Here is a 16484-nt window from a genome sequence, read left to right as displayed (position 1 = left end):
GGCCTGTCAACCGCCTGCAATGATCATGACCAATCTCAAATGCCGGGTCTGGTGGAAGCTGTTGCAGCCCAAACTGTCATCTAACTCGGTCTGTTGGGTACCACTCTATACACTCAAATGACACTAATGGTTACTTTGTGGAGCACATAAACAAATTTACAGCGAAGTACTCTAAAACCCCCACTCCCATATATGGCCGCTATATAAATTGCACATTAGTAACCACGAGGCCGATTAGTAAAATTATTATTCTAAATAAGCAGCCTAACATAAATGGTTAAAACTTACATCGTCGAGTCCCATGTTATCGAGTCCTCGCCTAAAATGCGCAATAGACTTCCATGTATATCTTGTATGTCGGCGCCAATAACTCCACCTAAACAAAATTAGAATGATTGCAATCAGAACAACAACAACAACAACAACAACAACAACAACAACAACAACAATAACAATAACAATAACAATAACAATAACAATACCGTCGCGCAAGTGGAACACCAACATCGACGAGTTGATCGTGGGGAATAGGCGCCAGGAACGCCATACGCTCCCACGCCCAAACAAAAAGTGGTATGAGTGGCGCATCCATCTCTTTACAATTGTATTATGATGCACGACACAACGATTAGTGTAGATGTACCAGACTGGTTGCCTCCAACTATATAGTGAAATACGATGGAAATCTCGAAGTAGAGGCAGAAACTTCGAGTTCAATGAAGTGGTAGACTTATCCGTAAACACAATCGCTCCGTGCACGCAGAAAATGTGAGCTTAGACGTACCACTCAATAGACTCATGCGTGTCATACAGGTTGGCGTCTCTGCATCGCCAGACCCATCCAAGATTTACCTTACCCAAGACGTGATCGTGCGGACCGGGCTTCTGACCAAAACAAGCAATGCAGTTCTTCACCAAAAACTGGTAACCGCTGTCTACTCTACCTGTGACAGGCTCTCCATTAACCGGGAGGTAAAACGTGTGTGTTTATGGCCTCCATCGTTCCAGCAAGGCACTCAGAAGTGCAGAATGACCTCTCATTTTTCCTACTCGCGAAACATGTTAAAACCCAGTAAATGCTAGTGACATTGCAGCTATCTTGTTAAAGGTCTCTGGCAAATCTAATTTATTGGTCAACGAATTCCTGATAGTTTTCCCAAAAAAAATAATTATTAATATTACTTCATAATTATCATTAGTGTTAACAATAACATTAATAAAATTATTAATACTTTTCTTAATAAATAGCAACAACTATAACTATCACAATAATAATGATAATGATAAATTCTTAATAATAACAATATAATAATAATAATAACAATAATGTACTAACAGTGTTATAAAAAACTATTATTGTTATCATAGACATTATTATAAACATTTAATGATATACTAATCATAATGTTAACTATTCCGATAAACCAACAACAATAACAACAACAACAACAACAACAACAACAACAATAATAATAATAATAATAATAAGGTTACTAATAATAACAATAACAATAATAGTTATTATTAGATTAAAAGTTAACAATAAGAACACGAAGAATATCATAGTTGAGGGTGTCTTTTACGATGTGAAGTATGAAAGTCTAACTCTGCTTTGTAAATTTTGTACAAGATATGGCCATAATAAATCTCAATGCTTAAGTGAATTCTCAGAAAAAAGAAGAGGGTTGAATCTATTCAGAGGGAGGAGCAAGGCGGCAACAAGTCAGATCCAAAAATTCAAAATTTAGGTGAAACAGAAATTGTTGATCCGGCTAATAATTTAGGCAAGGATAATGACACTAATTTGCGTGCAAATTTTGGGGATGATTTTGTGCATGGGAACGGGGCCAATGGCAAGGAAGCATGTGGAGAGGGGGAAGTGGGCTGGCATAAGGTGATGAAGAAAGAAAAATTTAAACTAGGCCACAATTTAATAATGAAGGCCCAAGGTTTCAATCAAACCTGTTCTGGGCTGGGTGGCCACCAGAGGCCCAAACATCAACTTTCACAATGATCCATGGAGCAGGGAGTCTGGGTCGGACATGAGACAACCCAGCAGTGTGCGCTCTCTTCTACCCACACGCCAGCAACGAGAAGGCCTTCCATCAGGAAACGTCCGCGTCCAGCATACTTGCAGAACTCGCCGGTTGGAAGTGCCAAGGGGGATGCTCCGGTCCTTGAGAGTCTAGCCGTGATTCAGCCGGAGAAGGGAGTAGTGCCGCTGCTGGTTCCTGTGAGTGGGGCCTAGGAGTTTGGCATTGCATCAACGTCTAAAAATGAGGGGGTGCAAGGAGGTACAGAAAGCGATGCACCGCTGATCTCGTCGATATGACTCGGGATAAATGTGCATCATCAATGAAGCAAAAGGCAGTGGTGCATAAAGGCCAGAGTTGTTCCATTCCAGGGGACAAGTCTTCTACTAAGGTTGGTAGTGAAAGTTAATTTCACCTTTTTCTTGATATCTCTTATCAATTTTATTTAATGGATAGTTTAAATATCTTAGTTTGGAATATTAGGGGTGCTTCTAATAAGTTAACCCGGGTGAATTGTAAGGAGCTTAAAAAATTTAGACATGTTTTTTTTTTTAATTGTGGTTGAGACCCATTCTCCTTGTTAACATTTAAAACTGTTATGGGAAAGGCTCTGTTACTATCCTGTGGGTATAAAAGAGGCAGTTGAGCATAAGGGTGGTATCTAATTTCTTTCTTCGATGTAAGGTACTTGCTGCAAATTGGTTGATGCTTGCGATCAGTGTGTCAGAATCGAAGTTCAGCTTAAAAATATGGTTTAGAGGTGTAGTGATATCTATGGTAGTCCTTAGCATAATACTGGAGTTCTTCTTTGGGATTACCTATTTGCTTAGTCTTCGTCTTTTCGTGGGCTTTGGATTGTCTTCGGTGATTTTAATGAGGTTCTTTTCTCTCATGAAGTTAAGGGTTGTCATTTTCAAGTAGACATGCTGATCAATTTGTCAATTCTTTAGGGGATAGTTCTCTATTTGACTTGAAGACTATTGAGAGATGTTTTTCTTGGTACAGGAGGGTGAAAAATAATACTAAGGTTGCGAAAAGGCTTGACCGAGTTTGTATTAATAGTGGATGGTTATCTATTTTTCTTGAGGCCTATCCAAAAATACTGAATAGACTGTAGTTTGATCACTGTGCTATCTTAGTGCGCTGTAAAGGGTGCTTGCAGTCGAAAAAAAGAACAGACCCTTTCATTTTATGGAGGCTTGGACTACTCACCCTGGTTACAGAGATATTTTGAAACAATCTTGGTGGTCTGGCTTTAAAGGGGTGCAAGGCAAGCTTTCGGAGGTGTAGAAGAAGTCTTTTGAGTTTAATTCTACAGTGTTTGGTAACATCTTTGTTAGGAAATATGAATTGGAGCGTCAAATTAATTATCTTCAAAAGCGTTTAGAAGATAGGGAAGATTCTTTCATGCATAAAAAAGAACAACAGTTGATTGAGGATTATAATAATACTCTTGTGCAAGAGGAACTTCTTTGGTTTCAATAAATCCAAAGACCAGTGGGTGAAGTTTAGGGACAGAAACACCAGCTTCTTCTATGTTCAGACACTTGTGTGGCGGAAGATAAATAAGATTCATGATCTCTTTCTCATGGATAGTGTGTGGGAGACGGATCCAGAGGTGTAAGGCCAACATCGGTTGGGGAGGAGAATGAAGCATGTCTTATAAGGGTGTGGATACCTCTCCCTAGCATGACGCGTTTTGACGAGTGAGTGTGGGGGGCTTCGACTAGCATCCCTATCATCAAAGACAAAACCGTGAGGCCTTGTGTGTCAAAGCGGACAATATCGTGCTAGCGGGTAGTCTGAGCTGTTACAAGAGGCTCTTAGCCGGGAAGCTGAATCTTTTTTCAATAGCTTATTCTGTCAGCTAGAGGATGTTAATTTGGGGTGTCTGGATGAAGTCCCACTTCCTTCTCTAAATGAGGAAGATTGTTGTAATCTTACTGCGCCTGTTACTATGGAGGAAGTTAAGTCAGCTGTTTTTAGCATGAATTCCTTTAAAGCACCGGGTCCGGATAGTTTCCAAGCTTACTTCTTCAAGAAATACTGGAAGATTATTGGTTCGGATGTTTGGAATATGTTTAGGAAAGCTTTTTTCTGGGGGTACTATTGATTCAAGGATGATGGAGACTCTTCTGATTCTAATTCCTAAGGTGGATTCACTAGTATCAATGAAAGACTTTAGACCTATTAGTTTCTATAATGTGGTCTACATGGTCATAACTAAAGTTCTGATTAACAGACTCCACCCTCATCACACGGATATTGTTGGCCCTCTCCAAGGGAGGTTTATTCCTGGAAGGGGAGTACCAGACAACATTATTATAGCGTAAGAGATTTTTCATTTCATGAAAAGGATTAAATCGAAGAAAGGAACTCTAGCATTTAAGATTAATTTTTTCATTCAATTTTCCTATTCCTACAGTCAACCTGATTATGAGATATGTCACTTCATCCTTTTTGTCTATTCTCTGGAATGGCGATAGAGTCGACAGTTTTACTCCTAGACGGGGCCTTAGACAAGCAGATCTTATGTCACCATATCTTTTCGTGTTATGTATAGAGAGACTGTCTTGCTTGATCAACCATCAAGTTGTTATGGGGAGGTGGAAGCTGGTTGCTATTCTAGAGGGGCTCCGAGAATTTTTCATTTAATGTTCGCTGATAATTTGCTTCTCTTTTATAAAGCAAAAAAACAACAAGTTTAAAATATAATGGCAGCATTGGAGAGTTTCTGTAAAGCTTATGGGATAAAGATTAATGTGGAGAAGTCTAAAGTGATGTGTTCCCGTAATATTTCAGTGACTACAAAAGAAATCTTTACTGGGGGTGTCCTTCATTCGTTTCGTCCAAAATTTGGACAAATACCTCGAGATTACTCTTAGTCATTCTCGGGTGACCCAAACATCTTTTAATGAGGTTTTGGATAAGTTCCGACGGTTAGTCATCCGGAAAGGACATTTACTAAACAAGGCAGAAATGTTCTGTTTGATCAATTTGGTTGTGGCGACTGTAGCATCTATGATGAGAAATTTTCTCTAGAAAGGTCAAGCCAATAGTTGGAGGGTAAATTTTGTTAGCTGAAAGGAATTGGTCACTCCAAAGAAGTTTGGTGGTCTAGGAATACAGGATCTGCTTTGTGCTAATGTTGCTCTTCTTAGGAAGCTAGTTTGGAAACTCTTTCATCATCTTTGCAAGCTTTGGTTTCAACTGTTGGCAACTAAATACCGTTTTTCTCTGGGTGATGCTTTCAGACGTTCTACAGATAACATATCTTATATTTGGAGGAGTCCGTGTAAAATTTGGAATATTTTGAAGGATTAATTTGATTGGTGCATTGGGAATTTGGACCAGAATTTTTGGTTTTCTAAATGGAGGAAAGAGGGGTAGTTATGTAATGAGATATATTATGTTCACATTTTTTATTCGGATATCCAGATTTTAGATCTATGGTCGGTTGGGAATGGCACCTTGAGAAGGTCTATTCTCCTCTTCACTAGGTTTTGCATGAAAGTATTCTCTCCTACAACCCGGATATGCAAGCAGGTTTGGTGGTAGGTTGGACTTGGTCCAGTGGGGCTGCTAAGGTTTATAATGCCGGTAATGGGTACTTATAGCTCTGCAAGAAGATATTTGGATAGGAGAAGAGAGGGAATTGGCTTTGACTTTGGCGTCAGCTTGTTCCGAAAAAGATCAAATTCTTAGCTTGACTTTGTCTGCAAGAGGTACTCTTCACTGCTGGTTTTTCATCTTTGGAGAGGCCTTTCATCTACAGATAGTCACCCAGTTGCTTGACTTGCCAGAAAATAGTTTTCCACTGTATTCGGAATTGCTCGAAAGCTCAGTTTGTTTGACAGACTCTAGAGATTTTCAGTCATCATTCAGATTTGAAGAACTGGTTCTTGTCCCATAACAAATAACATCCTTTTTAGATTTTTTCTGATTTGTGGTGGATTTGGGGAGCTAAGAACAATGAAATTTTTAACCATCATGAGTCTTGGCCTCCTTTTAAAGTGGCTCGTATGGTTTTAGCCTTCGAGCAGGAGCTTCAGAATGTCTTTGAATTGCAACAAGTTTCTATTCCTTCTATTATTAGTTGTTCTTGGATTCCTCATTCGATGGATACTTTTAAGATCAATTGTGATGCTAGTTACTTTAGTTCTGGGGATCGAATTGGTTTTGCCTATATTAACAGAGACTGAAACGAAAATTGGCAACAAAGCTGTTTGGGAACAATAGAGAGCTGCAATATTCTTCAAGGAGAGATGTTTGTTATTTGAAGAGAATATTTTTTAGCCCGAAACTTGGGACAAAAAGATGTGATTTGTGAAACGAATTACCTGAAGGCTTTCATTCTTGTTAACAATTCTCATGATAATGCCGAGTGTGTATATCTTTTGGTGCTTAAAGTTAGAGATATCATGACTTAAAAGTGACATGTTGATTTTCGTTTGATCCTCTGAGATATAAACACAGTAGTAAACACAATGACAAAGACGACATTAAAATCATATTCGTAGCATATAGAACTTTCCATGTTTTAAAAAAAATTAAGATAAATATTTAAAAAAATCGCTGTATGGTTTCTTAATCTCTTAAGACTTTTTTTTTCTGCTTAATTATTTTAAATTTTCAATCACCAAAAAAAAAAAAATTAACGGGCACATCATAAATAAATCCTTCTCAAAATAAAAGCATCAGGAGAAGCAACTAAAAAACTAGAAAGAAGAAAGAAAGGAAAGTGAGGTTAGTGGTTGGTTGGTTGGTCGGTTGGGACAGCAAAACCAAAACAAAAGATGAAGACTATGGTGACGCCATTGATGAAAATTTCCCCATTTTCTCGGCCAAATGGCATTTATATTAATAAACCCTCTTCTCTCGTCCCTCTTTCCCCTCTCACACCCCAACGCAACTCTTCTTCACCAAACTCCCTCACCTTTCCCACTCTCACTCCTACTCTTTCTGTTTCCATGGCCGCTTCACCCCAATCCACCGCTCCGGTAATCCCACTCTCTTTTTCTCCCTTTCATGCATTTTCTTTGACCCAATTGCAAAATAATTAGCTTGCAAGCTTAAAAAGTCAAACTTTGCATAAGATTATTCCGAAGTTTAATTATTCTTGTTTTTTTTATTAATATAATTCTGGCAATCAACTGTTTTTTGGGTTGTATCTGATCACTACAATTATGAATTGATTGATGGCTGAAAGTTTTGTTGTTCTAATCAACCTAATGTTATTGTTATGAACTTACGATTATCTTAGCTCGACTCTGTGTATGTGTTTGTGATTTTTTTTTTTTATATTTTTTATTACTGCGGGCTAACGCTGATTTCTGAATCAGACTGCATCCCCTGGCGGTGTTAACATCAACAAAGATGATGTTTTTCAGTTAATTCAGGCGCATCAGGTATTATGTCAAATTAATTATATGTTAGTACTGAATGAATCTCAAAGTAGTTACAACATTGTTTGATCAATAATATGGTTTTGTAGATATCAGAACTCTGCAGGATTAGTTGAAAATCAAATGTATAATGATGATGTTGTTGCTGTTGGCAGGAAAAAGCTGCTAGGCTTCCACCGGTAGAAGAAATTCGAACTTTCCTTGATCGCAGCGTGCGCGGGATGCTATCTACCTACTCAAAGGTTTCTGTGCTTTCCTTTACCATGAACTTGGAGAATTGATTGTGCCTTTTTTATGTGCTACGAAGTTTGAATATAGTAGTTGATCTTAGATCATGAGAATCAACACATGAATCTGTCAGAGAGATTGAATAATAGTGTAAAACTCATAACGGTAATTGTGCTTTCCTTATTTCAAAGGTTTCACATATATTTCTAAGTGATTGAATAATAGTGTAAAACTCATAACCGTAATTGTGTCAAAATTAATCTCCTTTGTCAAATAGATATCTTTATCTAGATGAAATGCCAAAACAGCTTTACGGAAAATGAAATTGTGATTAAATAAGAGAGACATGGAGAGAGATTTTCCCTCTTTGGATGTTTAGTTTTCGTATTCTGTTCATGCCCACAACATATTCAGGTTCTTCTGATTCTGAAAACTAGGAAGGTACTGCAAACAGCTTGCCCCCCACCTGAATCACACTGATAAACTGATTGATAATGGAAAGTCCATGTTTGGCATAGCAGTGAAACTTAATTTGACTGACTTTTACATTCATATGCATGTTTAAGGGGAAGAAATTATAAAAGAGAAGAATTAATTAATTAGAGAGAAATTAGAGAAGAATCACTTAGGGTAGAGAGATACAGGGAGAGAATAATTCCATTGATGGAATTCCAAAGAAAGATACATTTCACTCAATACTTCCTTCCTTGATTCTATCACTACTACTCAATTTATAGTAAATTCTACTCCTAATGAGAAATTTCTAATTGCGCTATTGGGCCTCTTTTTACTCATTACAGTATGACATAGAATTTTGTTTTATCATTTGTTCGCTGACAACTCAAATATCCAGTACTTATCTAATCATTAACATGCAGAAGTTTGAGGGTTATCCATCTGGGTCGATGGTGGACTTTGCATGTGATGCAAATGGATATCCGATACTAGCAGTGAGCGACTTGGCAGTTCATACGAAGGTTCCTTTTCTTTTCATTTCCCCAAAAGTTTTCTGATGGATTACGAATCCATATGTAAGTTGAGGTTTTCAAAAATGACTTATCTATATAACCATCTAGCACATTGTTTCGAACTTGGCTTGTACAAGGCTATGAATTCAATTTCCAATCTTATTTAGCATGTCCGCAACAAGCACACGATCATATTGACAACTATAAATCAAAACAAACACCCCGACTCCAGCTCTTACCAAATCAAAGGCTTACTTCCATAGCTAAAGAGTCATGTTTTCTATATTTTACAGGACTTGGCTGCAAATCCTAAATGTTCACTGCTGGTGCCTAGAGATCCTGAAGATAGGACTGATCTAGTTGTCACTTTACACGGTGATGCTGTCTCTGTAAGTTAATATCTTCTGTTCATTTCTCAATATTTTCATTTGCTTTTACTATTGTGGTTTGGGCTACATAATCCTTACATAGTTATTGTGCTGCTGGGTTCTAAATATTTTCGTGAAAATGTTATTTAGGTACCTGAAAACGATAAAGAAGCCGTACGAGCTGCATATTTGGCAAGACATCCCAATGCATTTTGGGTAACTTTGTTCATCTTTCTTCTATTCTTGCATTTCTTTTCTCCTTTCTTCTTATCATTATATAATTAACCAGTATCAATTTCACTTTTTAAAGGTTGACTTTGGGGACTTCCATTTTCTGCGCATTGAACCGAAAGTTGTACGATATGTGTCAGGTGTTGCTACAGCTTTGTTAGGATCAGGAGGTTTGCTAACTATGCCCTTCTTGTTGGTTTATTTTCCCGTTAATGCTATTCTGAAACTCACAAGAGAGATAGATGGTGGTGGTGGTGGTTTGGGGAAAAAGAAAAGAGGGGGTATCCTTTAACATTATGATTGGAGTCTTGCATGCAATAGGGGGTTTTAGACTTAGTATTAATTATCAGGTTAGACTGCGTACATTACACTCTTTCGGTGTTGCCCTTCCACAGACCCTGCGTTATCGCAGGATGCTTATGGAGCAGGCTGCCCTTTTTTATTTTGGTTCTGTGAGGGATAGTTAGCTGCTGTTAGTGAACACAACATAATAATACAATCAACCTGCAAAAGAATAAACGAATAAAATAAAGCCAAATGCATATTCTGTATTATAGGGGATGATTGGAATTGCATGGCTTTTTTATCTGGTTTTAGGGTAAGCATGAGAAAAATATATGTATTGAGAATTCTTTCAGTTTGAGATGAAAATTTGATGTCTTTCTTCTCTTTGGTTAATGCCCTTCATAATGTTTCGCCATAATAATAGGAAGATGCAGGAATAAACAACCACCATTTCTGTATCACAAGTGAATTTCTTGTGTGTTAAATTATCTGTTAAGTAAATTTCTTGTGTTAAATTATCTGTTACACCATTTTATTTAACTTTTTGGCTTGACTTCAGAGTTCAGTCCAGATGAATATAAAGCTGCAAAAGTTGATCCCCTAGCTCAGTTTTCCAAGCCGGTGGCGGTATTGATCTTTAACTGGCCATCATATTTTTCATGTAAATAATCAGCCTTTAATTGTTCTATGATTAACCATGTTATTATCAGTCTCATATGAACAAAGATCATGCTGAGGATACAACAGTGATTGTGCAGCACTGGACCTCAGTTCCGGTATGTAATCTTGAACATTCTACAGTAAGCAGTATATGATATCGGCGAGAAATTACGCAGTTTAGTTCACCTGTTATCATCATTTAGAATTCCTATTTTAAGATATTGGTGTGAGACAATGATGTTAGGTAGGATGCAAATGAACATGCCTAAGAAAATGGACGAGGATAACAATGTATTACTTGGTGCTAAATTGCCGGGCCATTAGAGGGCTAAATAAAATTACATATTCCAAAAACAATATGCATTCCAAATTACTACATTTTCCCCTCTCATGGGGGAAACAGGTGATGATGTTTCAGCATTAATTTTCGGAGTTGACCATTTGCAGGTGGAATCTGCATACATGCTAGATGTTGATAGTGTTGGCTTCAATGTCAAGGTATTTTTAGTTTTAAATTTATCACTATTCCTTGGTTGCTACCTTTTTAGTTTAGGAGTTTTTAAAGTTCACCAAATTAAACGAATGAAATTCTTAATGATATATTTGGCCCTTCTAAAGTTCCAAGAGTTTTATCTCCTCTCTTGCAGTTACATCTCCTTTGAAGTTTCTTCCTTCTTCATTAGATGTCTTACGTTCTTTTATTTTATAGGCTGGTTATAAGGGTGATACTTTCAAGCTCAGAGTACCTTTTCCTCGACGTGCAGCAGACAGAAAGTACAGAATCATAGATGTTCATTAAGTTCTCTCTTCTAGTAACCAGTTTACTTATGCAAACCTATGCTTTGTTTCAACCTTTTTGATGGATAATTGGATATGGTAGTATTGCCTGTTTTGTCTAGGTTATTATTTCAGTTGATTGAATATAAGTGTTGTCTTATATCGGTAACAACCTTTTCATGTGTTATATATTTCCTCTCTTTTTTATACTTTTGGGATCGTATTCATGATTGTCTATACAATATATAATGGGAATTGGGATGTTTGGTGCATAAATTTTTTTTCCTTAAAATATCCTTCATGATATATAATTCATCAAAATGCTTTGTTATTTTTGAGACTTTAATCAAAAACTTCTTAGATAGAATGTAAAGAAATTTTCATGTTGACCAACATACTTGTCATTATTACATATATAGAAAAGTGGATTAATAGGCATGTTAGTACGTATTAATACACTAGTATATATAAAATCGTCTAAGGGAATGACTAAGTAGGGTGATCTTCCTCTTATTACTATGATACCATGGACTTATGGCTTTTCTTAAAGTATTAAAAGAAAAATCAATCATTATTAAACCAGGAGAATAAGATTTCTTTGCTGGTTGTAATTTATTATTCACTTGAAAGTCTTTCTTTTTTTTGTCTGTTTTTCTTTTAGGGATATTAAGACTCTAATTGTTGAGATGCTTCAAGCTGCTAGACCTCATGTTGATTGATTGCTCCACAGATAGACAGAAAAAATAAACAGGTATGTTACGAAAATTCATATTAGATTCTAAGATGTGCTTTGGTCTCAGATTTTTCCTTCTTGTTTATTAAGAGATTAGTTAGTTGACCAGGTTTTGCAATTAGATTAGAGAAATGTTTCTTAAACAATGGAAACTCACATGAGGTTAACTTCTTGTGAAGTTGATAGTCAAGAACTCTTATAGATGATTTGACAAGTTTGATTAAATTATCATGTAATGATTTTCAATTATCAACTTTATGTGAAACAACTGCACCTGAGTCTCCACCTTCTTAAACATACCCAAATTGCATCCATCATTGGAGGATGTGGATCGGCCACACTACATCGAATTATGGATGAGTAATATGTTGGCACAAAGTAATCGATATCGTGTTCAAAGAAATACTACTCAGTTAGATTTTTTATTATTTATTTGTCAACTACTTCCATAAATTTTCCAAACTGTCTGCTACTTCTAGATCAATTTTGCAACAAACCTGAATGAGTTGCATGGAAAATTTCAAAGCTCAAAAAGTAGAAAAATTCTTTCCTGTTTTCTCATCCCTTTCCGTTTGAAATGCTGCAGTACACTACACTATGCCTATCATCTTTGGGAGAAGAGAAAAACAAAATGTGTTCCTTCAAAACTTGGCCATGTGAGTCCCCCACACACAAGATGACAAAAACAAAATGGATGACCCTTTTTACCCTTTTTCACTCACTATTCAGTATTATTTTCTTGGGGTGGAAAAAAAAGAAAAGAAACCCTTGAAATTCCTTACATAGAAAAGTGGTGTGATTGTGAATGAAAGAAACTTTGTATATAATATGATCGTGAATGTGATCTTCCTCCAGGTGTACTCTTGTTGGAGAAATTATATGAATCCATAAATAAATAAACTCCATTAATTTTTAGGACAATGCCATGATGCAGCAATTAATTACCCAACTACTAAAATATACAACTACATAAAAGCTAAGCAGAGAAACCAAATACTTGTTCTATATATATATATGTGTGTATATTTAACTTATTTTTAATATATACTTTTATTTAATATGTAATTTATACGGTTAACTGATTTGATACTGATTTTTGGTGTATACTTATGAAATACGAACATTTTACTGAGTTGCTGTCTTTACGTGTCAGACATATTTTGAACACGATATTCATTGACATTCATCCGACACGAGTGTCTATTGTGTCCAACCGTGTCTTAATAAAAAATAAATTTTTTTTGAATATATTTTAATATATTTAAATATTATTACGTGTTAGTCTGCCTAGTTTTATTCTTAATATGTATTTTTGAAATAAATTTAGAAATAATATATATTATTATTTATTAAAATGAAAAATATTTTAAATATTTTATATAATTAAAATAAAATATTAAAAATAATTAAATAATTAATTTATATTTTAATATTAATAAAATATTAAAATATTATTGTAATTTATCTAAAAAATATATTTTATAAATATGGATCTTTCCGTGTCTGATAAAATTTTAAAATTTGTGTTGCTGTGTTTTATATTGTATGTGTCCCCTTTATCTGTGTATTATAGGTGTATACACATCTCTATTTTTGTTAGTTAATACTTGTAATTGTCCAACCCAATTATTGGGATAACATTATTGATTAAAGTAACTCAATGTTATAGATTTGAATTGTGATGGATGGGGCTATCTTACTGTTCAGATATACCGCTAGATTACCTTAGTATATGGTGCGCTAAGTTCAACTTATATAGTCTTAAGGCGTTTCTATTATATATACTGAGATAAGATCATGCATGCATCATCATATCCACTAAACAAAATACTTAAGCCATTATGAGATCTAGGGTGAGAGTGGGAGAGACTATTTTACGAGAGCTCGTGGTTTGACTTATTTTATTAAGGGTTAAATATGATTTTGATCCTTAAAATATAGGTTGATTTTTTTTTATTTTTAACTTTTTTTGCATATAAAATCGTCCTTAAAATTTAATTTAATTTTAAAACGTTTTTTGAATTAAAATACATTTCTTTTTTTTACTAAAATATTCCATTTCTATTCTTCTTTTTCTTTTCTTCTATTATAACAACATCTGTTTTTCTTTTTCATTTTCTTCAACTAAAATTTCAATATCATTTTAACTAAAATTTCAACAATAGAATTTTAATTAGCAAATATCATAAGCAGAAAAATGGAATTAGAATCAGAAGTAGAAGAAACAGAAGCAGAAAAACAATAAAATCAATCAAAATAGAATAAGAGTCAACAACAATGTGATTAACAAAATCAATAAATTTAACAATGTAATTAATTAAAAAAAACAGAAGTAGAATAATCAACACTGAAATTAACAAAATCAACAAATCAGAAATAGAATTGGAACCCTAGAGAGGAACAGCGATGACATACGAGGAACAACGGCGACATGCGAGGAGCAGCGATGAGCTAAGCGAGGACGCGAAATAGCGGCGACATGCGAACTAGCGAGGAGGATAAGCAAAACGGCGACGCGGTGGATGTCCTCCTCGCCGATCTGCTGGCGTTGACGTCCGTCTTCTCTTGTGGGCGTCATTTAGGGGTAGCAATATGTACTCTACCTGCGGGTACCCAACCCGACCCCACCCGGTCGGATAGGGTTGCCAACCCGATCCGCAGCGGGTAGGGTAGGGTGCAGGTAGGGTTTTCATGCGGGTCGGGTAGGGTGCGAGTTGAGCTCAACCCTACCCGACCAACTCGCACCCTATATATGTATATGTTATATACTTATATAAAAATATGTTTCAAGTGGATGTTGAATTAAAGATCTTTCACTAAATGAAAAAAATCCTTAGCCACTAAAAAAAGATTATTAATTGATTCCAAATCCTTATCTACCCTACCCATTGCCACCCCTAGCGTCATTGCCACCTTATCTTCCCCCTTCTTCTTCTTCTTCCCTCCCCCGCCACCATGATTCTCTTTCTCCTTCTCATCCGTTCTTTTCCTCTTCTTATTCTTCTTTTTTTTAATAATTTTTTTGTTACGAGTAATTTGACAATAAAATTTAAAATTTAAGTAAAAAATACGATTTTAAAACTAAGTTAAATCTTAGAGACGATTTTGTATTGAAAAAAAGATTGAGGACGAAAAAAAATTTTCAACCTATATTTTAGGGACCAAAATCGTATTTATCCATTTTATTAATCAGATTAGGTTTGAGCTTTTTTATAAAACTTATTAGTAAAAAAAGTTAAGGTATAAACTTTTAAAAAAGCTTATAAAATTCGTTGAGTCCACTCATCAAAATATTTTTTATAAAAATAAATTATTCTTAATTTAGATGTTTAATTATTCATTTATATTAAACACATAACAAAACTAAAAAGAATCATTCATCAAAATTAGTTAAGATTATAATTTTTTTGTTCAATAAAAAAATTTATGAATTAAAATTATGGTTATAATATGTGATTAATGATTGATATATAAATGCATTATATTTTATAAATTATGAATTATAAATTTTAAAATAAATTTAATGTCAATTGATATTTGTTAAATTTATTGTTTTAAGTTCTAATTCACATAATAAAATTTTTGAGTAAGTTCGTAAACTTGTCAGGATTTTAAACAGAATAAATTCAAGCTTATAAACAACTTATGAAAAATAAAAGGCTTAGATTTGACCTATTTATTTAGGACATGACTAATTTCATCAGAGTCAAAATTCGGGTCAACCCGGCCCATTTTTTTCCCTGACGAGATCACAAATTCAAGGAAAAAAGAACAGCAAGCAAGAAAGTACAGCAAGGTCACATCTCCTTTTTTTCATGTTTGATGATTAATATTCTTTTGGCATAGTAGTGTAGATTTTTTATTTTAATATAGAAGAGTAAAGAGAGTTTTACATTAATGTTACAAAAAATAAAATTTTATAATATTTTAAGAATGTTGTTTGTGCAAGCACAATACACAGAACATATATTGTATTTATAATACACAAACTGTGTATTTATAATACGTAAACTGTGTATTATAATTTAATATTAAAATAATATAATACGCAGTCTATGTATTATTTTTATAAATTAAAAAAAATTTGATATGACAATTTGCACTCTACAATTCTATAGTTTTCCAAATTTTTTAAAACACCATAATTTTTAATATTAAAAAATTACACCCATTTTTATTCAATATCCAAAAAAATTAACCTAGTAGTGTGACTGTACTGTTTAAGTGCTATGGCTCTTGAACTTGTGTTACTACTATACATGAATAGAAAAGCCTCCTTGTCTAACATTCTCCATATATATATATATATATAAAAGATCAAATCGTTTTTATTTATATGTTTTGTAATTATAAAAAAATATTTTTTTATTTATTTGGAATGATAATATATATCTAAAAATATGACTCTTATTTTTAATAGATTGATATAAAAAAGGATTATATTTATATTGTGTGTTTTTTTTAAAATATTAAATGTAGATATTTGTACTTTATCGAAGTAAAGAACTATGGTATATATATTTGAAATAGATTTTATTTAAAAAAAAGTTAAAAAAGTATTATCTCGTTGAAAGATTCTATACATTTGTCTTTTTTTAAGGCATTTTTTTAGATAAAAATTTTATTTTTTTCTTTTTTTAGATGGTAAATATTTTTTAGAACACGAAGTGTGAATCAAACCCATATTTAATAAAATTATGATTTTTTTGTATACTTAACCTAATAAATAAAATATAATTATATTTTTTGTATTTATCTATTTTATATTTTTTGAAACAAAAAATTTTTACCTTTAT

The 16484-nt window shown here is 34.1% G+C and overlaps 1 protein-coding gene across 3 annotated transcripts; it reads left to right on the top strand.

Moving 5' to 3' along the window:
• Positions 1-6692: 6692 nt before the first annotated feature.
• On the top strand, positions 6693-12609 carry LOC112696993 (glutamyl-tRNA reductase-binding protein, chloroplastic). 3 transcript variants are annotated; one of them, XM_025749958.3, is made up of 13 exons: positions 6693-7033; positions 7376-7441; positions 7594-7680; positions 8545-8643; positions 8928-9023; positions 9153-9218; positions 9313-9403; positions 10078-10145; positions 10229-10294; positions 10626-10676; positions 10888-10952; positions 11617-11706; positions 12275-12609. In XM_025749958.3, exons 1-12 carry the CDS (start codon positions 6830-6832, stop codon positions 11672-11674), a joined length of 1017 nt encoding a protein of 338 aa, XP_025605743.1. In that variant the 5' UTR covers positions 6693-6829; the 3' UTR covers positions 11675-11706; positions 12275-12609. The 3 variants fall into 3 exon arrangements, 1 of the variants encoding a protein (XP_025605743.1); XR_011862502.1 differs by lacking the exon at positions 10626-10676 and having other exon boundaries at positions 6730-7033; positions 10229-10318; positions 10862-10952; XR_011862503.1 differs by lacking the exon at positions 10626-10676 and having other exon boundaries at positions 6730-7033; positions 10229-10325; positions 10862-10952.
• The last annotated feature ends 3875 nt before the right edge of the window (positions 12610-16484 follow it).

Source organism: Arachis hypogaea, chromosome 6, assembly GCF_003086295.3.
Source record: "Arachis hypogaea cultivar Tifrunner chromosome 6, arahy.Tifrunner.gnm2.J5K5, whole genome shotgun sequence".
In the NCBI taxonomy this organism is placed as follows: Eukaryota; Viridiplantae; Streptophyta; class Magnoliopsida; order Fabales; family Fabaceae; genus Arachis; species Arachis hypogaea.
This window is presented reverse-complemented; position numbering and strand designations above follow the sequence as displayed.